The sequence below is a fragment of the Camponotus vicinus genome, unplaced genomic scaffold (assembly GCF_025532165.1).
Source record: "Camponotus vicinus isolate PSW18456_S1 unplaced genomic scaffold, iyCamVici1.0 SCAF_10, whole genome shotgun sequence".
Classification (NCBI taxonomy): domain Eukaryota; kingdom Metazoa; phylum Arthropoda; class Insecta; order Hymenoptera; family Formicidae; genus Camponotus; species Camponotus vicinus.
Window position 1 is genome coordinate 11,987,878 of NW_028141946.1, and position 22,903 is coordinate 12,010,780.

Below are 22,903 nucleotides of genomic sequence, written 5' to 3' on the forward strand. Positions count from 1 at the left end.
AAAAAAATAAAATAAATTCTTAATATCTTTATATTACTATAGGTCTTTTGAATTTAATGATGTTTTTTAATTAAATGTTAAAAAATCATTAATAAATTCGAACATTAAAATATGATTATTTTATCCAACTATTTAAAAAATAAATACTTATATGTTGAAAAATTAAGTCAATTTAATAAGTTAAACATAAAGTAAGACTACATATTTTTAAAAATAATGTTAAAAGACATTAATAACAATACTGAAAACTATCCAACATGAATTAAAATTGTTGAAAAAACAAATGCAATTATATTTTCCTATTAATAGAAATATACATAAGGTTTACTATTTATAGCTACATTATTACTACACTGAAACTATTCCTCTCTTCAACTAAGATTCAAACATATATCTATCTCATCTTTAGTGTAGAATGTTGTGACCTAGTATAGTTACAAAGAATAAATCTATAATATATATTAATATTAATTATATTAAGTAAACAAAACTTAAAATTCTATATTAGAAAGTGTAATCTGAGTATGAAAGGCGCACAATTGCATTTAAATTTCTTTAGTTTTTACATACAGGGTAATTGGCGCCCATTACTTACATAACGTTATTCTTTATTTAAAAATAAGGTAAAAACTGTATATGAATATTTTTTTCAAAAACACATAATGAAGGAATAATTTAGAGCCCAACCAATAAAAATTATTATTTAGACAAATATATGTCTATAAGAAGAACGCTTAATAGTGTGCACAAAGTTATGTGCAGTTTATTTTTCTGGCGTAGCGGTTCACAAACTTATGCCCATCTAAAAAGCGGCTCTGATTAATTGGATTTTATTAAATAATTGCTCGTAAAGCTTTTTTGTAGAAAAAAATGATTCGAAACTTTCAACCTTGATTTTTAACAAGAAATAATGCTATGTAAATAATGGGCGCAAATTATGTTGTGCGCCCTGTATATTAAGAAATAAAAAAATATTAAATTCTCCAAATAACACAACAAAATATTTTATATATAAAATTATATTGAAAAGTCTATACTACTTTATATTTATATTCCGTACATATGACTAAAGAGATTTTGAATTTTTTAACCATTAAATTAAAAGGGGGGTTTCCATATTTTAAATATATGAAATTCTTTAAATGAGAAACTTGTAATATGATTTTCTCTGTTTCAAAGTGTGTTTTCAAAATTAATAAGTAATTAATTTATGATATTTGCAACATGTCTTATATTTCATTATTAATGAATCCATATTGCAATTAATCTAATATTTAAAGTAATCAGTATTATAAAAATATATATAAATTTATAATAAACATACGTAAATGTATATAAAAATATATTAGAATATACTCATATGGAGTAATTTGATCATATGGAATAATTTAATAAATGGAGTAATTTAATAAATTTCTCTGGAATTCTAAACATAGTGCATGTAATTTCTTGAGATATTATTTTATTGCTCTATGAATTCTCGAGGAATTACAGAGAAATTGTCAAGGAAAAAAAAATATTTTAGGAATAGTGAGAATAGAATTCACACTTTACTATCTGCGATTATATCAGATATATAGATTTTCTTTTTATAAAGCTTTAATTATCCAATTATATAATTGGATTTTTTTATATAATATCTATTCTTTCATTTATTAGAAATATTTATTATTAAATAATAAATTTTAATATAAAAATATTACCACTTGTTATATTTTCAATCATTTGCTCATTACTGTTTTGTTCTTCTGCAGAATTTTGATTAATATTCAAATGTTGCTCCTCTGCTGGAATATCTATAAATATAAAAAACTTTAAGCAATTATTTTACTTTATAATGATTAAAACAATTTAAGAATAATATCATAAGTGTATATTTTAATATAAAGAAAAAAATAAACTACGATACAAATTAACCAACATGTATATACACATATTTTCATGTATATGTGTATCCGCGTAAAAAACAGTATATGTATTTGCAAAATAGTGTATTATTAACTGTAAAAAACTATTGTAAAAAACCTGTCTCCAAAATAGTGTTATTTTAAAACTGTAAAAAACCTATCTTCAAAATAGGATTATTTTAATCTACAAAATAGTTATTTTAATCTGCACAAAATAGTGTTATTTTAAACCGTAAAAAATTGTTCTACAAATTATTTTAATTTTGTGTAAAATTGTATATCCTACAAAAATAATGATATCAAAAAAATTGCGCTAAGTGAAAATAAAAACTTATAAAAATATTTTAACCAAAAGAAGTTATATAAAATGTTGTTTTAATTTTCTACATTATATCCTAGAAAAATGATGATATCCAAAAATTACGCTAATTGAAAATAAAAACTTAAAATATTTTAACTAAAAAAAATTGTACAAAATAATTGTTTTAATTTCCTACAAATAATATTAAAAAGTTGCGCCAACTGAATAAAAATTTTCACTATAAAATATACATTTCTTTTTTATTTCCAATATTAAAAGAAAAATGATATTAAATGAATTGTAATATATCTATTATAAAAAATCGTTGAAAATATGAACAATCATATACATTGCAATAATCATATGCATATATCCTGAAAAGTTTAATTGAAAAAAAAAAAAGGAAATGATAATACAAAATACAAAATTAAAAATTATTAAAAAAATTAAAAATTAGAAATTAATAAAAAAAAAATAAAAATTTATATAAAAATTAAAAATTAATACATATAAAAAAATTTTAGTTAAAAAACTTAGCGCTGCTAATTTCATTAGCACATTATTCAACGTAGCAGCGCTAAGTTTTTTAACTAAAATTTTTTTATATGTATTAATTTTTAATTTTTATATAAATTTTTATTTTTTTTTTATTAATTTCTAATTTTTAATTTTTTTAATAATTTTTAATTTTGTATTTTGTATTATCATTTCCTTTTTTTTTTTTCAATTAAACTTTTCAGGATATATGCATATGATTATTGCAATGTATATGATTGTTCATATTTTCAACGATTTTTTATAATAGATATATTACAATTCATTTAATATCATTTTTCTTTTAATATTGGAAATAAAAAAGAAATGTATATTTTATAGTGAAAATTTTTATTCAGTTGGCGCAACTTTTTAATATTATTTGTAGGAAATTAAAACAATTATTTTGTACAATTTTTTTTAGTTAAAATATTTTAAGTTTTTATTTTCAATTAGCGTAATTTTTGGATATCATCATTTTTCTAGGATATAATGTAGAAAATTAAAACAACATTTTATATAACTTCTTTTGGTTAAAATATTTTTATAAGTTTTTATTTTCACTTAGCGCAATTTTTTTGATATCATTATTTTTGTAGGATATACAATTTTACACAAAATTAAAATAATTTGTAGAACAATTTTTTACGGTTTAAAATAACACTATTTTGTGCAGATTAAAATAACTATTTTGTAGATTAAAATAATCCTATTTTGAAGATAGGTTTTTTACAGTTTTAAAATAACACTATTTTGGAGACAGGTTTTTTACAATAGTTTTTTACAGTTAATAATACACTATTTTGCAAATACATATACTGTTTTTTACGCGGACTTAGCACCTTTTTTTACCTTTTTTTTAAAAGGGTAATTTTTTTAGGGATATCACTCTTTTTTGTACTATATGTTAAACATCTTTAAATAAATGAGCAAAGAACCCGCCACCACCCCCGTCATATTTCATTAAAATTCGACGGTCCTCTTTGCTTACTATATAGATATTCAGATCCTTCAAACTTCTTTGCTATTCTTATTGCAAAAATAACGGATAATTACAAATCAATATGTCATTAGAAATCTACATTTATTATTCACAATTAATACTTATAAATCCATTAATGAATAATCGTTGCTTTGCTTATCTAATTTATCATTGAATATATAAATGGAACGGAGAAAAAGTGAGTTATTTTCCACTTTTTACAATGGCTAATCGCAAAAGGTAAGCATGAATATAAATACATTATATATATATATATATATATATATATATATATATATATAAATTTTATTAATATACAAATAATAGATAATATTGGTTAACCTTTATTTTAATCTTTTATCGTAATACACACATTATATGTTGCACGCGTGATACATATTATAAGAAAATATTAAAATAAAGATAAACCAAAACGTTATCTATCATTTTTATAAAAATATTTTATAATTTATATTATATATTTTCACTTCCAATAAAAGATAAAAACAAAAATTAATCACTTATCTATCATTTCTATAAAGATATTTTATAATTTATTATTTTATTATTCTATTATCTTAATCTTTTATTATAATGCATATGTATTGCATGCACAATACTTGGCTAATCTTTATTTTAACCCTTTATTATAATACATAAAATATATGTTATACGCAGAAATACATATAGTTATTCATCGCAATAATTAATGATTATTTTAATCCTTTATTATAATACATTTGTATTGTGCACGCAACATATAGCAATATAAATGCATTACAATAAAAGTTAACTAAATATTGTGCACGCAACAAATATGCACAATAAAAGATTAAAAATATATAAAATAATAAAATATTATAAAAGATCTTTATAGAAATGAAATAGTTTATCTTTATTTTAATTCGTTATTGTAATATGTATATGTTGTGCATGCAATACATATGTATTACAATAAAAGAATAAAATAAAGATAAACCAATACGTTTTCTATCATTTTTATACAAATATTTTATAACTTATATTATACATTTACAGTTCCAGAAACGAAAAAGAACCAGCAATTAATGATAATGAAACTCACAAAAGGTAAGCAATGATTATTAATAATATCTATAAAGATATTTTATAATATAATTTATTATTTTATATATTTTATTTCAATCTTTTATTATAATCTTCTATTATATATGTTTCACGCATGATACTGTTTAACTTTTATTTAAATGTCTTATAATTCATATATGTATTATACATACAAATACATATAATTACTCATCGCAATAACTAATGATTGTTATAATACATATATATTACTATATGTTGCATGCGCAATACAAATACATTATAATAAAAGATTAAAATAGACCATTAAAATTAAAACTAACCATTAGTTGTTGCGATACGTAACTATATGTACTTCTGCGTATAACACATATATATGTATTACAATAAAAGATTAAAATAAAGGTTAACCAAGTATTGTGTGTGCAACTCATATGCATTACAATAAAGATTAAAATAATAAAATATATAAAATAATAAAATATTATAAAATTTTTTATAGAAATGATAGATAACAATCTATTATTTCATTATAAAAATGTTTTATAATCTATTTTAATATTTTATTATCTTAATCTTTTATTATAATGCATATGTATTGCACACACAATACTTGGTTAACTTTTATTTTAACACTTTATTGTAATACATATTGTAATACATATATATAATAAAAATATAGAAATATATAATAAAAATAGATGACAAAGAATTAATTTTTATTTTAATCTTTTATTGTAATACAAAAATATTTTATATTGTACAATATATTTTATACATTTCTATTTTCAGATCTAACGAAAAGGAAAATGAAGAAAATCCTAAAAAGTAAGTGTAACACATTATATTATTAATACATATGCGTAAGAAATGATAGATAACAAGGGAATAAAAATTTATTTTACTATTTTTATTGTAATTCACTTATTGTAATTACTTATTTTTTATTGTAATTCATATTTGTGTTGCACACACAATACATATATGCATTACAATAAAAGATTAAAATGAAGATTAATCATTTATTATCTATCATTTCTACTATCATTTCTAAACATATTTTATAATATATATTTTATATGTTTCCATTCTTTCAGAACCTACAATATGGAAGAAATGGAGCCAGAAATTGAATTGTCGTCCTTTTTACGTGTTGAGGCTGAAGCGGCTTTAAAAGAAAATATAATACTTAAAAAAAAAATACAAAAATTAATGGAAACACAAAAATTAATGGAAACACAAAAAGAATCGCCGCCACCAACGATGGCATCACTACCACCGCCACTGCCGCGGTCAACGTCGTCACCGCTGCCATCGCCGTCAGCGTCGTCACCGCTGCCACCGCCGCCGTCGTCACCGATAACGACAGCGGGGCAAGTAAGAGGTAAATAATTTTGAATTATATAATTGGCACGTTAATTATAAAGGAATCAGCTAAATGAATCAGCTATGTTAAAAGTTAATAAATCTATTACATTTTCAGATTTATGAATTTAACATTGCCCAAAGTATTTTTAGCCTTCTATAGAATTAAAATTCGTATTTTCATGAATTTTTGTGTCGTATAAATTATATTTTACAAAAGAAATTTTTAATTCACAAATAATTATTTTTATATTTTAAAAGGCTAAAAGTATTTTGCGTAATGTTAAATTCATGAATCTGAATGTACATATATTAAAATTAGATTTATTAACTTTCAATATAGTTAATCCGTGCAGTTCTTCTTTAAATATTATATTCAAATAAAATAACATTAAAATATTTCTTTTATTGTAGAACAACCGCGTGCACGATGGGCTAGAGCGGGACGGTCGAGAGGACGAGCCCGAGGCCGAAGTTCCAATCCAAGAACCTCAGCCCGTTATAGAAATAATATTTTTAATTTTTATTAATATTTAAATGTGTATGCGTGTGCGTGTGTGTGTGTGTGTGTGTATCATCATAACATAGAATATTTTTTATAAATGTGTCTTTTTGTTTTTTCTTTCTATGCTTTGCACAAACTACTTTTTATTTTTCATTTCCTTTTGCAAAGCATAAGCTATTTTTAATTTTAAAAATTTAAATATTCTACGTTATGATGATATAAAAATATGTTTGTATATGTGTACATGCGTGTGCGTGTGTGTATGTAATATCATCATAGCATAGAGTATTTATTTTTTCTTTCTATGCTTTTGCATAAACTACTTTTCATTTTTAATTTTCTTTCGCAAAGCATAAGTTATTTTTAATTTTGAAATTTTGAATTTCAATACTCTATGTTATGATGATATAAAAATATGTTTGTGTGTGTGTGTGCGTGTGTATATGTGTGTGTGTGTGTGTACATCATCATACATAGAATATTTTTTTTTATAAATGTGTTTTTTCGTTTTTTCTTTCTATGCTTTGCATAAACTACTTTTTATTTTTAATTTTCTTTTGCAAAGCATAAGCTACTTTTAATTTTGAAATTTAAAAATTCTATGTTATGATGATTTCTTTTAAAATCGCTTCAGCCTCAACATGTAACGATGACGATAATTCAATTACTGACTCCATTACTTCTTCCATGATTAGTTTGTGCGTGTGCGTTTGTGCGTGTGTGTGTGTGTATCATCATAACATAGAATATTTTTTATAAATGTGTCTTTGTTTTTTCTTTCTATGCTTTGCATAAACTACTTTTTATTTTTCATTTCCTTTTGCAAAGCATAAGCTATTTTTAATTTTGAAAATTTAAATATTCTACGTTATGATGATATAAAAATATGTTTGTATATGTGTACATGCGTGTGCGTGTGTGTATGTAATATCATCATAGCATAGAGTATTTATTTTTTCTTTCTATGCTTTTGCATAAACTACTTTTCATTTTTAATTTTCTTTCGCAAAGCATAAATTATTTTTAATTTTGAAATTTTGAATTTCAATATTCTATGTTATGATGATTTTTTCTTTCTATGCTTTTGCATAAACTACTTTTCATTTTTAATTTTCTTTCGCAAAGCATAAATTATTTTTAATTTTGAAATTTTGAATTTCAATATTCTATGTTATAATGATTTTTTCTTTCTATGCTTTTGCATAAACTATTTTTCATTTTTAATTTTCTTTCGCAAAGCATAAATTATTTTTAATTTTGAAATTTTGAATTTCAATATTCTATGTTATAATGATTATATCAATTGCAATAAAATGAGCATTATATTTTTTCAATGCCATTGCTAGAGCTGTGATGACTATACTAGAACCACTACCTATTTCTAAACAAATCACAGGTTTCATCGCATGCAGAATGTCTAAATCTTCTTCCAAATCATCTATTAAAAGATACGAATCCTCAGAAGGATCATAAACTGTCTTAAGTTCTTCATCTGATAAATTAACTACTGGAGTTTCCATAAAATTTACGGTGAAAATTGTAAGAAATTTCTTTTATAAAACTTGCAAAGTAATCAATGTTAAGTAATAACAATCCGCTGCTTCAGCTCTATTTGACATATCCTATAACAAAGAGAATAGTTATGCATAAAAAATAATACTCTTCGCAACTTTTGTACGCAACTTGTAGTACATGATAGAAGCACAATTTTTTATAACATTCCAATAATTATATATGAAAATTGAAAATGATTTTCAAAATGCTCAAGAATTCTTGTAAAATAGGTAACAATAAGATATATATGTCGCTTGTGTAAGTAAATCGCAATTTTTTATCGTTACAATTCGATGAATAAACATATATTTTGCAATAAATAGTACATACTGTGAAAGAAATATAAGAATAATAAATATACGTAAATTTGCAAGAAGAAACGCGAAAAATAAATGTTACTATTATTGCATGCGCGCTGAAAACAGAAAACTTGACGTCACCTTGTGGCGCGAATTCTCTCGTCCAGTTGATCCACCGTAAGTTTCAAGAGACTCATAAGACCTTCCGTTAATGCATCCCGCGTCGGATTTTCGCAAAAGTCATCTATCTTGTCGTCGATAGATGTATTGTCACTCGCTGTGTCCACGTCCATGTTATAGCTGTAGTGAAGTAGACACTACCGTGTCTCTTGATATATATATATATATATATATATATATATATATATAATCTGAAATAATAATATAGATACAATCTAATCTAAATATATAAATGTTATATGTATATTATTAATTATTTTATATAATTACCTGAAGTGACACACTTAACCTTTTACAACATATTTATAAGCACCGTTAACGCCACAGAGCGCTACTAATGCTGCGTCGCGTGAATCACTGCTAGCGCATTCTTGTGGCAGACGTTGGAAACGTATTTCTGTATTTTCTTTGTTACGTTAAGAGGAGTTGATGACGACCATGACGACGTTTCTTAATCGAAATTTTCACATTTCAGACTTTGCATCATGATATCTCCGTTTACAGAGCACATAGCGCAAAAATAAAAACACTTTTATTATTTAATTTAAACCCAAGCTATCGATTAATTCTACTAAGAACTCGATCCGTTGAGCGGTTATATGAGAAATAAAAATATCGAGTTATACTCTCAATCCGACTCGCGTAATAATACACGGAGTGCATTTTTTGCTTACGCTGGGACTTAGCAAAGACACTACCGTGTCTCTTGATAATTAATGATAACAAAAATATTAAAGAAACACTCTCTCTCCCTCCTATTTTCCACTTTTATTTCAATAAAATAATGTGTGTATGTATGTATGTATGCATACAAATACATTTATTCCACTAATATAGTAATTATACTATATTAATTATACTATAATTATTAAATTATAGTAATGTGATAATCGTGGCAAGAAAACAATTTAACCATTTAAGAATATAGCCAAATAAACATGGAATTAATTTGATATTATTTTATGTTTTAAAAATTAAAAAAAGGAAAATACATAAATGAAAAAATTTTATTATTAAATAAAGTAATTATAATTATATAAATTATATAAATTTTATTATTAAATAAAGTAATTTTATTAAAAATTTATTATCATTATTAAAAACTTATTGCACATTATACATATGGAATACATATGGAATTGTTAATTGCAAATTACATATTTTTTCTTAGAAACAACTATGTGTTTTCTTTACACTAATTGATTCCTCTCATTATTTTGTACATAAAAGTATTAAGGTAAGATAATCGAAAAATGAATATTTTACAAGATATTTTATGGTTTATGTAAAATTAAGAAATGATTTTAAGCCTCATAACTCGAAAAGTACTTCATGGAAAAATAATTTATTATAGTGTTTTGGAAAACTCTCGAGGTCAGTTACAAGAATATGTAACAAAAAATAGGGGGTGCTATTTAAAAAAATTGAGGTGACCTTCACGTGACCTTCAAATGATTATCCAAGGTCAAACCAATGGCACCATCTTATAGCCCCTTCGAAACCATGTAACAAATGTCTGAACCATTTTTCGATATTTCGCTTAGTTTACGAGAAAATTGACCGTATTGTTTAAAATGGGCCACCCTGTATATATATATGTATGTATATACAGGGTGTTATGGCTATCTTAGAACAAAGTAATGCCATAAGTAGATCTTGTTGAACTGAACTAAAAATCCTTACTACTTTGCAAGAAACCACTAAAGTTTCAAGATATTAATTAAAAAAGATCGGCCTATGCGCGTAACTAGAAGCGCGCGCCGCCATTATGTCTCGACAAGTCCGTCCACCCCTCCCTTCCCACTCACCGCTTCGCCGCGCACCTGCACACTTATCGCTTCTCCCCTCTCCAATCATCGCTTCGCCGCGCGCCGCCATTTTATTACAGTGAGACCGCCTTTGCCGCCGCGCGCTTCTAGTCACGCGATTTGGCCGATCTTTTTTAATTAATATCTCAAAACTTTACGTGGTTTCTTGCAAAGTAGTAAGGATTCCCAGGTAGCAAGATGACGTCTTCAGACGTCTTAATGACGTACAATGACGTCATTAAAACGTTATTAAGATGTCATTTGACGTCACTCTGCTACCTGGGTTTTTTAGTTCAGTTTAACGAGATCTTATGGCATTACTTTGTTCTAAGATAGCTATAACACCCTGTATATATATATATATATATATATATATATATATATATATACATATATATATATATAGGGTGTCAGGTATAGCACGGCCCATCGTGACAGACATTGCCTACCGGCGCGCGGCGAGGGGAGAGACAGCGCGCCGCTACCCGTGGTTACCGCTGCATCGCGTCAAGGCTCCTCTCGCCGCGCGCCGGCAGGCAATGTCTGACACGGTGGGCCGTGCTATAGCTCGAGCGGTCGAGCGCTTCTCTCATTCATCCGATTTTAATAATTAATATTTCTATTATTATTGCGGAAATCGTTGAACCGTATATGATTTCTTTATTTAATTTACTGCGCTCTATCTCCTTACAAGTGCGCAAAAGGGTGTTCAGGGACACCCTTCAGATTGGATCAAGATCATGAGATTGTTCATGTAATTTTTGCACATCGTATTCTAAAACTTATTGAGAAAACGTATTAATTTTTCTTCTGCTGCTTGTACATTATGATATAAATATTGAAATTTTTAAATTATTGTTTTAATAATAATATAATTTCTTCTTGATAATGTATTCTTTCAGATATTATCACATGCATAATATACAAGCAATATTCTACAAAAATATAGTATATGATACGAACAGATACTTTATAAAATTTTAAATATTATATTATACGAATTTCAGGAGAGGAAGAAATTAATAACAATTACAACTCTATTAAAAATATGAAAGAAATAAAAATTCCTCTTTCAAGGATTGATATACTTCAAAAGAGGAGAACCATTCCTTTAAGGGATAAGACGTATGTATCTAATTTGTGAATAGAAATAGAATTATTTCTTATATTATAAAATAAGACAAGAATGATTGCGAATAGGTAAAAATTAATTTTTAAAAGTTATGCCATTCAAAAACTGCTTTTTAATTATCATTTTTATTTTATATAATACTCTATTAAATTGTTCTGACTATTTTAATTTTATTTATTCTATAAAATTAAAATAGAATCATTGAGTTATGTTTATATACTGTTACATATTTTAGATTCTTTTTATGTGAAAGGTTTGTAAGAGGTTCGGGTACGCTCCTCGAAAAAGCGCCTTCAATCCTCAAGGGGACGAATAAAGATATCAATCAATACTGTTACATATTTGTTAATCAAGTTTAATAAAATTTATTGAACTTGATTAACAAAGTTATGTAAACATAACACAATGATTCTATTTTAATTTTATAGACTAATCAAAATTTTACTTCTATTCTTTATTTTAACGTTTAAATGCAAGCCTACTTTGATACTTAATTTACACACCATTTCTAGTACAGATATATGTATTAAAAAAGATAGATCTGACTGTTCAGATATCAGAAAGAAGTCTGAAAGCAGTCATGATGTATTTTCTTAATGATGGTTAATATTTACCTTTAATATTGCTAAAATTGTATATTTAAAAGATGATATCTAGAAAGATAATATCATTAACGTAATACTATACTGATTCTTCATACGGAAGAAGAAATATTTAAAAGATGATATCTAGAAAAGATAATATCATTAACGTAATAATATACTGATTCTTCATACGGAAGAAGAAATAATATACTTTTCTTATAGAAATATCGACAGCTAATTAACAACTTCAGACAATAGTTCAGAAACAACTACAAATGAAACTTCTTTTCTTGCAAAGAAAATAGTGGTTAGGCAAAGCCAAGGTGGTCAAAACCGAAGAAGCTGCAGGAATAAGCGCAAATAATATAAATAAATGTATATTCGATATGGCTGTGCATTTCTGAGCGTGATACTTATCCATATATATAATGTATGGAAAATAACAGTTACGACATAACAATAATGTTTATGTAATGGGAGGTTTCATTTCTATTTTTATTTTTATATTCTTTTTTTACGTTCTTGCGTAATTAGAGCTGCCGAATGTGTCTTACAATGTTATCTCATAATTTTAATTTTACGTATAATACTGTCTCCAAAAATATTATTTAATAAATATTATGTATTAAATACTTTAATAAATATATTCTTTGAACTACAATATATTATTCTTTTTTATGCGTAGAGTTGTCGAATGTATTCATAATAACGTTTCGACTCTAATTCGTTTTAAATAAATAACGTGAGCGACGTAGATTTCAGTTATTTTGACGGAAAAAGTATAGTTCTGTTTAATTCGTTACTTATTCTGGTTATCAATTTTATCCAAAAAAAGTATTTTGTAGATCTCATAGGTGCAAAATTACAAAACAACAAAATGAGATTTTTCGTACTAATATGAAGCGTTAATATGAAAATTACAATAATTGTTACAAATGTAGTTGTTTTATTGATATAAATGTAATAACAATTATATAATTAAATATTGCTATAACCACAGACTTTTATAATAGATTAATATTATATCTGTGGTTATAGCAATATTTAATTATCGGCCGCGAACGTGTATTGAGGTGACAGGTGTGGAGGTGTGGGCCGATAGGAGAAGGAAAAAAGGATGGTTGGAGGAAGAGTTGAGAGCTGGAAGCGGGGGAAGAGGAGGAGGAAGACCGGGGGAGCGGATAGAGGTGGAGGCGGAGTTGGAGATAGAAGGGTTAAAGAGTTTTTTGAGTGAGAAAATATATGGAAAAGTGCTGAGTTGGGAAACGGAAGATGGAGGGAGAGGCGTGAAGAGTGATGGAGAAGGAAGTGAAGATGGCGCGGGAGGCAGAAGGAAGGAGAGAGAGATACAATAAGGTGGAGAGTGGAGAGGGCGCCAGAGGCTGGAGTAAGGACAGGAGGAGGCAAGTGACAGATGGATGGCGCCAGGGGTGCGTTGAAGGAAGCGAGGGATAGAGAGACGGGGAATCGATGCGCAGATCGATTGTGGTGACGAAGAATTTTGGGAGTGCCGGCAGGGAAGGAAAAGTAAAGAACGGACAGCAGAATGGAGTGCGGAGAGCTGGTGGAAGATGTCAAGGAGCTGAAGAAGGTGATGGTGGAGTTGGTACTGGTGATGAGGAGATTGGTAAGGGGATTAGAGAAGAGAGGGGAGGTCGATAGGGAAAGTGAAGGAGCGGAGGTTAGGAAGGCGCAGGAGAGGAGGGCAAAGAAGAGGAGAAAAGGAAGATGGGGGTAGAAGAGAAGAAGGTTGGAAGGTGAAGGAGTTAAAGTTAAGGAAGGGGAATGCAATAGTGGGGAAGAAGGAGACGAGAGAGAAGAAGGAAGAAGGGGAAAGGGTGGAGGGTGGAGTGAGGAAGAGCAAGTGGAGTAAGGGGGAGGAAAGCAGAAGAGGAGTAGATGAGGAGGAAGAAAAGGAGAAAGCAGGGGATGGAGAAGGGAGAGAAAGGAAGCAGGGGGTGAAGAAGCGGATGGAGGAGATAGACGGGAAAGTGGAAGGACGGGGGGAGGATAGGAAGGTGGAGGAGATAGGGGAAGGAAAGGGAAATAAAACAGAAGGGAGGAAGGGGACAAGAGAGAAGAAGGAAGAAGGAAGGGGGAGATAGATGGGGAGAGGAGGGGCAGGTGGAGTGGTAGAGTGGACGACAGTGGAGTAGAGGTGGTGGAGGAAAAGAAGAAGGTGAAGGAGGAAGAGGGGAAAGAAGGGAAGTGGGGGGAAGAGGTAGGTAGGGAAAAGAAGAGACGGGGGGTAGAGAGGGAAAGGGAGAGTGGAGGAGAAGAGAGTATAGAAGAGGAGGAAAGGGAAGAGGAGTGGTGGAGGATGGTGGAAGAGGAACGGGAGAAAAGAAGGAAGAAGAGGAAGGATGAGGGGGGAGAAGGACAGAGGAAAGGAGAGGATTTAGGAGAGGAGGGCAGGGGGACAACAGGAGGGGAAGTGTGGAGAAAGTTTGAGGAGAGGAGGGAGAGAGTGAGAAAGGATAGAGAGAGAAGGGAGTTGGAGAGGAGGGAGAGAATGAGAGAAGGAGAGAAGGAGAAGAGGAGAGAAAGAAGGAGGAATGTGGTGTGGAGAGGGGTAGAGGAAGGCAGCGCGGAGGAAAGGAAGAGGGTGATAGAAGGGATCATGATGGAGGAATTGGGGAGAAGGGTGGAAATTGGGGAGGTTAGTGAGAGGAGGGGGAACGTAGGTATAGTATTAATTGTGAGGATGAGGAGGACGGAAGAGAAGAAGGAATTGCTAGAAAGGGGATGGGAGATAAGGAGGAATTGGGGGGTGGGGGTAGACGAGGACTTGACGTTGGAGGAGAGGAGGGTAAGGTGGAAGCTGGTGGAGAGGGCAAGGACAGAGAGGGCGAGGGGGAGGGTGGTGGTAGTCACAAATAGAAGGATATGGATAGATGGGAAGGCTTGGGGATGGGATGTGGAGAAAGATAGGTGGCATGAGGAGATGGAGGAAACAGAGGATGAAAGCGATGAGTAGAAAGAAGGGGGAGAAGAAAAAGAGGGTGAGGAAGGTAGGAAGTGAAGAAAGGGAAGGGTAGGAGGAGGAAGGGGGAGGAGTAAGGATAGGGAGAAGAGTAGGGGCGGAAGAAGAAGGGTAGGGAGGGATAGGAGGGAAGGCTGAAGGGAAAGGGTGGAAAGGGAGGGTGTAGAGGGGAGGAGTTGATAGCCTCTGTTTTTCGTATGTTGGATTAATTTTGGTTCGGTCTAGTCTGTACAGCCATATCTGATGCCGGAAGGAAAAGGAAGGAGAGGATAAGAGCGAAAGGAAAAGTACGAGGGAGGAAGAGAGGCTGGACGGAGGAAACAAGGGACAGGAGAAAAGAGAGAAGAGGGAGAGGTGCAGAGGAAGCAGTCAACCACGAGAAGGAAACAGAGGCGGGAGAAGGAGGGTCTGGAGCCAGGCGGGTGATAGGGGGGACGAGGGAGGGAGGTCAAGGAGGGGGAGGAAGCGTAGGGTGGGTGAGGGTATTGTAGTCTGTAATGGTCGCAAAATGGCCAGGTCGGGGGGGAGAAGTGGTATAGTTTTGTTAAAGTTTCGGGAACGCTCCTTGTAAAAGCGCCTTGTAATCCCCAAGGGGCGACAATAAACTATCAATCAGCAATATTTAATTATATAATTGTTATTACATTTATGTCAATAACTAAATCGCTATGCTATTTGTTCTTATTGCATATAACATCAAGACAGTAAAGAAAGTGGGGATCCGGCAATATTGTAATTGGAAAAATAGCGACTTTCTTATTAGTATTGTGACAGTGTTTCCAATAATATAACACAAAAATAATATTCACAAAATAATAATAAATTATAATTCACAAAATACGTATATAAATACGTGTAGGAAAACCTATCACATCAATATTACGAAAATTGTCATTTTTCCAACTACAATATGACCACTATTATCTTTATTTTGCAGTCGTTGCTTAGCGATTTAGTACAAAAGTCTGTGGCTATGACACATTTCTTAACCTGCCAAGACCTACACTTCCTTATAAGTGATCAAGATTTGAAGTTTACTGTTTTCGTCCATCTATCCATTGCTTGATATAAAATATACAAATATAATAAGATACAAATATAAATTAATGGCAGTGATAAAAAGATCGCATTCTATATGATTAGCGAGGTTCATTATTTAACCGTAAGCGTCACCATTTTCTATCAAGCGCCTAGAAGAAAACATTTATTATTAACATAATACAACATTAAACATTATTCATTTTTAAATTATACTAAATATACCTGTGAGTAATGAAACTAATGAATAGAAGCAGCTGGAAATTGCTGCTTCGTTACTGTTATAGCTGCTTTTTTATAATCCGACATAATAAATTTTAAATTTTCACTTAGACCAGATGCAAATAAAATAATTTTCTTCCACATTGCCTTATACAAGGAAGCAGAACGTATCTCACATAGCACAAAACCTACTGCTATGCCCTGTATCAATAAAGTAATTATTATAAAATGTATATCTTCATAAACAGAATTCAGATGAAGTTGCTGACTATTTGACCATTTGCATTGAGTGCTGAATAAAAAGAGAGTAATAAAAAAAAGAATTAAACAGTTGAAGTAAAAGGTACTAATTTCTGAACACATTTATTCCTATGTTAGATACTTTGTAGTTTTAGGTCCATTCTGAATCCTCTTTTATCGATAAAAGTGCCTCTAAAAGTGGTTTATAAGCCTTCTGATTGGCTATAAGCCACTTTTAAAGGCACTTTTATCGGTAAAAGAGGATTCAGAATATGGACCATAATCTTTAAATAATAATAAGATAATATAAAATTAATATATATAGATAATATTATTTTGCATCTTAAAATTTTAATTATAATTGTAACCTTATTACACTTATTTAAGTATTAAAACTACAAAAGTATCTAAAAATAGAGATATGTTAAAGAATACTTTTACCTTATATTATTCTATTTTCTTTCGGTCAGTGACAATGATGCTCAGCAAAAATGTTCAGATTATGTTAATGATAGTAAATTATGTTAATGACTTAGACTTTTCATATATATATTTCATACATGTTATAATATATATTACAAGAAAATTTATTAATATAGTAATACATACTGTTACGTCCGGTGGACTCCACGATTCTTTTCTTTCCTCGAAACGATTTCGTGGAAGAAGGAAATCAAGGATCGACTTGCATTCGGAATGCAAAGCGATTCTTCTTAGAAATAAAGATAGCACTTAGAAGAACGCAACCTCACCCGCGGGTATCGTCATTTAACTTTAACAAATCTAATACTGAGAATGGCCAGTCGAGATAGCGTCAACGAAACTCTAAGTAAATTTACGAGTTATATGATGAAAAGTTGTTATGAGAAATTCTAACTGTCCCGTATCTATTGGTACGGCTTTATGTTCCAAGCCTCTCTATCCAAAGAATTTTCAAAATAAAGATCTGGTCCTCGGAAGAGTGACAAATAATAAACGTAAGACAAAACCTTTCGAAATTGATAGTGCACGTGCGCTCGTTCGACAGGCCACCCTCAAGCGTTCTCCGAATCGCCAAGCGATAAGATAATCAGCTCACTCCCACTCTCTACTGGATGGAGCTAAGTCTCGAGCCAAAGGGCTTAACCAATTAAAATCTTAAGAGACCCCTCTCCTTTTAAAAAAAATCAAGCTCCTTGACCTTAGGAAGGGAGTAATAGAAATCATTTCATTCGCCTAAAAAGATTCCCCACCATCCAGAAGGGAGGAGGAGTAAAATCCTTAAAACTCGCGAGCCGAAGACGCGGACACACTTCAGTTCACAGTTCATAGAACACAGTTCATTTTAAAGAAATCACGACACCTCTTTCATGCAGCACAGAGTATCTGTTTAAATTCAATCATTGTCAATAAGTAAGTGAAGTGAGTGAGGTGAACTTTGGATCAACTGAGCATTCCACTCATCTTCAACCAACAGCCACCCACCTGCGCTTTCAGCTCCGGTCGGATTAAATTTCTTTTTCAACACCTTGCAACGTTCACAATAAGTAGTAAGTTTAAATTTCTCTCTCAGTTCCTATTTCTCTTTCCCATTCGACTGGCGATATCAAAAACGATCTTTAAGTAATTAAAGAGTTTGAACTATAGATCCTTAAAATAATAAAAATTTAATCAATAATACTCTCGATCAGTTAGAATTTCATAATAACCATCAATAGTAATTTATCGTTAACAATTCAATTCCCCTTCCATATAACTCTTATCTATTCGTTGCGGATTTCAGAATTGGAATTCACGAATATTACTCCTATCTATTCGTTGCGGATTTCAGAATTGGAATTCACGAATATTCCTCCTATCTATTCGTTGCGGATTTCAGAATTGGAATTCACGAATACTTCCACACTCTCCAAAGATTCTTTACAGCAATCTATCCCATTAGTTCCCTTTAATTTTCTTCTCGATATAAATATATATATATATATATATATATATATATATATATATAATTGCTTCTTCAAATTGTGATCGGATATATTTCAATTGAAAGGATTGAACGATAAATAAACCTTGAAGATCGTTTCTTGATAGAGACCTAATATACCTGATCGATCATCTATCTTCATCAATAATTACCGTATTTAAATCGCGTATCTTAAATTTTACTAGTGTCGCCTCATAATTCGCGGTCAAACAATAGGCGTTGGCGGAATCGCCGGAACAAACGGTTAAGAGAAGGGCTGGCTCAGGCTATCGACGGTCCAGTAAATCGTTCGACCACTAGTATAGATAGTAATAAACTCGACACTAACACACACCCTCCTAACCCCTCTTCCTCATCTCTTATCCCGAATTATTCTCCAATCTCGTCCCCAGGGCATTCCTCGACCTTCCCCGGTACACCTGTTCCGGCCCCCGCGCCTTCGCCTGGTTCACCCCCCAGATCTCGTACCCCGCTCCCACCAGAACTTTCTCCTTCCCCGTCTACCCTTGTATTTGAACCCTCTCCTTTGCCTTCTCCCGAACCCCCTCGTTCCCCCTCACCTCCTGTCCGGGAGCGTACTCCTCCCATACCTGTTATCACCCTCGACTCAGATCCTCCTTCCCCTTGCACCTCCTCAGAATTTTCTGAATTCGGCGAGGCTCTGGGAGATTTTGCGAGAGATCTTCCCGACCTCGAAGAGGATTCCAACCCCTTCGACTTCCCTCCCGATTCCCCGTCGGAACATCCCGACACCCCTGAAACTCCCGAACCTCTCCCTCCTCACCCTCTAAGTTATTTCCTATCACAGTTTCCCCTCATCGACTTCCCCATTCCCGAAGGAACTTTCCGTGTGGGCCCCGGTCCTGTTGATCACGAGGAGTTCCTTCACTACCTTACCACTGCCCCTCCCGATGCTATAATTGCTTGGCATCTCCCTGGCTCCCACCTTCCATTAGGAGTTCCTATACAAGCCCTGTGGAAGAAATTCCCTACGTCCACTATCCAATTTGAAAATCCTTGACCTTTTGTGCTCCCCCCCCTTTTTTTTTCTTCCCCACCTATAATATACCTGTTTAGATAGCAAATTTTAAATTAAAAGTAACAAAATTATAATAATCTCCAGCCAGGGTTAATACTTAAGATTAGATTTACCACTTTTATTCCTGGCTGACGTCCTCCGAACCAATGTAACACCCGCGGAAATTCCCTCACACATACAAACAACACACATAAAATTTTCAACTATATTTTGTATTTTTAGAAAAGATCTTTATGTAAACATTTCATATCGCTCAAACGACTAATTATTGAATAAATGATAATTTATAATAAAATCTTCATTTAATTTTGCTACCCGTTCTCATTCCTTGAAGTCCGAAATCGCACAGGGTCCCGTCCCGAGTAAAAGAGATTCGATTCTCTTACCGAAAAGGGACCGACGAGCGTAACGGCCTGGGACACTCACACAGTTAAAGGGACCGTTCTGGTCACTGACCTGTGCCAGGCCCCTGACAGTGCGCTCGAACCGATCTATACACACGCCCGAAAAGTGTGTCACCGGGTAAGTAGGTTGCGTCCTTCCAGATGGCCCGACCTTTTAAGGGTCTGGACGTAACATACTGATAAATTTTGGGGGCTCGTCCGGGATTGAAATGTGCGATCTTGGAAACCGGAATGAGTGACGGGACTCGAAGTAAAGGCAATAAAGACGAAATAGAAGATCTTTATAAAACTGCATTAAAGCGATATAGTAAACCAAAAAACACTCGAGCTATTTCTACTGCTTTACACACATCTACCCCTAAAGCGACATCTAAACAAGTCCAATTTATTGAGGAAAATTCTTCCAATTTAACTGAAAATACCCTAATTGCCGATTCTCCTGAGCCGTCTTCCAGCGATTCCGAATCTACCGCCGCAAACGCTAGTATAAGTAAAATAGTTGATAGTAATAACTTTGAAAATTATCCTGAAAACCCTAAAATCATGGCGCAACAAAATCCTTTCGCCACACTGAAATATGCGGTTGACGCTGTCCCCTTCTTCGATGGCAGCAACATTCCGCTTAACTATTTTATTGAAGGCTGGGAAGAAGCAAGATCAATGCTTCCTAAGGAAGCCGAACCGCAGTTTACTAAAATTTTAAGAACACGAATAGTAGGTGAAGCACGCAGAACGATTCAAGACCAAGATTTTGATAAAGTATCGCAACTAACTGCTTATTTAAAACGAATTTATGGGCCGGTAAAAACCGTCTATCAACTCCAAGGAGAACTAGGATGTATTTATCAGAAAAATGACGAGGATGTAGTTACTTACGCTAACCGCGTCAAGATCTTAGGAAAACAGATATTAGAAGCGTATAGAGGACCCGGAAATACATTGCCGGACCAAGCTACTAAGACATCGCTAGAAAAAGACATGAGTAAATGTTTTATAAGGGGGCTTAAGCCCGAAATCGAACAAAGAATAGCGAGGGATTTAGATGTACAAGAAACGGTCGCCGATGCCTTAAGGATAGAAAGAGAACTGCGGGTAATGACAGATTTACGACAGGGACAGAGCAATGACTCAAACAGAACAAAAATATTACCTACTAATCGATTGCGGGAAACGTGCCAAATTTGCCTCAAAGAGGGGCATGTAGCAAACAATTGTCGAAAACTCTCTCAATTTTCACTACAAAATCACCATAAATCTGATCTAGGCATGGAAATATTAATATGTCAGATTTGTAAAAAACGAGGGCATAGTGCTGACAAATGTCGGTTTCGCGATCCTCAAGCTCGACAAACGATAAACGTAATACAGGAAAAAGCTGTCACCTGTCAATTATGTTCAAAACCAGGACATAATGCAAAAACCTGTCGACAAAATACTAATAGTCAACCCAATAAAGTCTCTGTAATTTGCCAGTGGTGTGATAAGCCAGGGCATTCCGCCAATAATTGCTGGAAAAAACAAAATGAAGAAAGAGACCTCGAAAATAAACCGAGAATTACTTGCCAAACTTGCGACAAATTCGGACACACCTCTAAAGAATGTCGTTCTAAAATTAATCAACAAGCGGCGCCTAAGAACGATTTATTCTGTCGATATTGCAAAGACCGAGGTCATCTACTCGATGATTGTCAATTACGTATCGCGAGTAACAACCGTCGCAAGGAAAATAGTCAGGGAAACTACAAGGGCCCCTCGACGTCGGGTGTTACGTCCCGCAACAAAATTTTTATTTTTATTTAAACACGCAAAATTTGCCTCTATAATATTTAAACTGTAATTCCACCGACGAACATATAAATCTTAATCCCACCGCGTAACATATTATTGTTAATATAAATTAATATTGTTAATTAAAATTCCATCACGCCATCTATTATCACCAATATTTCTTATTATAAAATCTCACCGCGCAATGTAATATCACCAATACTTATAGTACATCAATATCATTCCGCCGCGCGATATAATATTGTCAATATCTCCGAAAATAATCTTTCTTTGTTAAGAAGCTAGCTATACATAACATAACCTCACTTAGGAATGATAGAAATAATTTTAAGTATTTGCCCACATATAGTATCATCCGCATAAAAATTGTCTACTTTACCGACAATAGGCAAAATCACCCACGCAAAAGTTACCGACAGTCGATAAAATAAATTCCTACTTTACCGACAGAGTAAAAATTACCGACAGAAAAGTTACCGACGAATGGTAAAGTAATTTCCTACTTTACCAATAGTAGGTAATGTCACCCGCACGAAAATTACCGATAAGGTCGATAAGGAAGTTTTCTACCTTACCGAGCAAAAGTTACCGACAGAAAAAATTACTGACGGTTGATAAGGAAGTTTTCTACCTTACCGACCGAGCAAAAGTTACCGACAGAAAAATTACCGACGGTTGATAAGGAAGTTTTCTACCTTACCGACCGAGCAAAAGTTACCGACAAAAAAATTACCGACCTATGATAACACAGTTACCGACGTTACTGACTGAGGATAAAGTCATTTCCTACCTTACCGACAGTGAAGACTGTCCGTACCCACATTACCGACAGAGGGCAGCGCCATCTCTGGGGTAGCGATGATACTAACTTTACCGACATATAAGAGAATACCTCCTTTATTAATATGTAATCCTGATACACAAGAAATTTTACAAATCAAAAACCAAAAGACTTTATATACATATATATATATTTTCGAACACGTCTCAGCACCGACTACACGTATATC

At 32.0% G+C, this 22,903-nt stretch overlaps 2 protein-coding genes across 2 annotated transcripts; one reads left to right on the forward strand and one right to left on the reverse strand.

Annotated features, from left to right (window-relative positions):
* Window positions 1-3,500: 3,500 nt before the first annotated feature.
* On the forward strand, window positions 3,501-6,970 carry LOC145960464 (uncharacterized). Its single transcript, XM_083079966.1, has 5 exons — window positions 3,501-3,964; window positions 4,763-4,813; window positions 5,582-5,617; window positions 5,887-6,173; window positions 6,569-6,970. Exons 1-5 carry the CDS (start codon window positions 3,948-3,950, stop codon window positions 6,682-6,684), a joined length of 507 nt encoding a protein of 168 aa, XP_082936092.1. The 5' UTR covers window positions 3,501-3,947; the 3' UTR covers window positions 6,685-6,970.
* LOC145960465 (SNAPIN protein homolog) lies at window positions 5,572-9,193 on the reverse strand. Its single transcript, XM_083079967.1, has 3 exons — window positions 8,963-9,193; window positions 8,654-8,883; window positions 5,572-8,281 (listed from the first exon to the last, which is right to left on the reverse strand). The coding sequence occupies exons 2-3, from the start codon at window positions 8,803-8,805 to the stop codon at window positions 8,239-8,241; spliced, it is 195 nt and encodes a 64-aa protein (XP_082936093.1). The 5' UTR covers window positions 8,806-8,883; window positions 8,963-9,193; the 3' UTR covers window positions 5,572-8,238.
* Window positions 9,194-22,903: the final 13,710 nt, after the last annotated feature.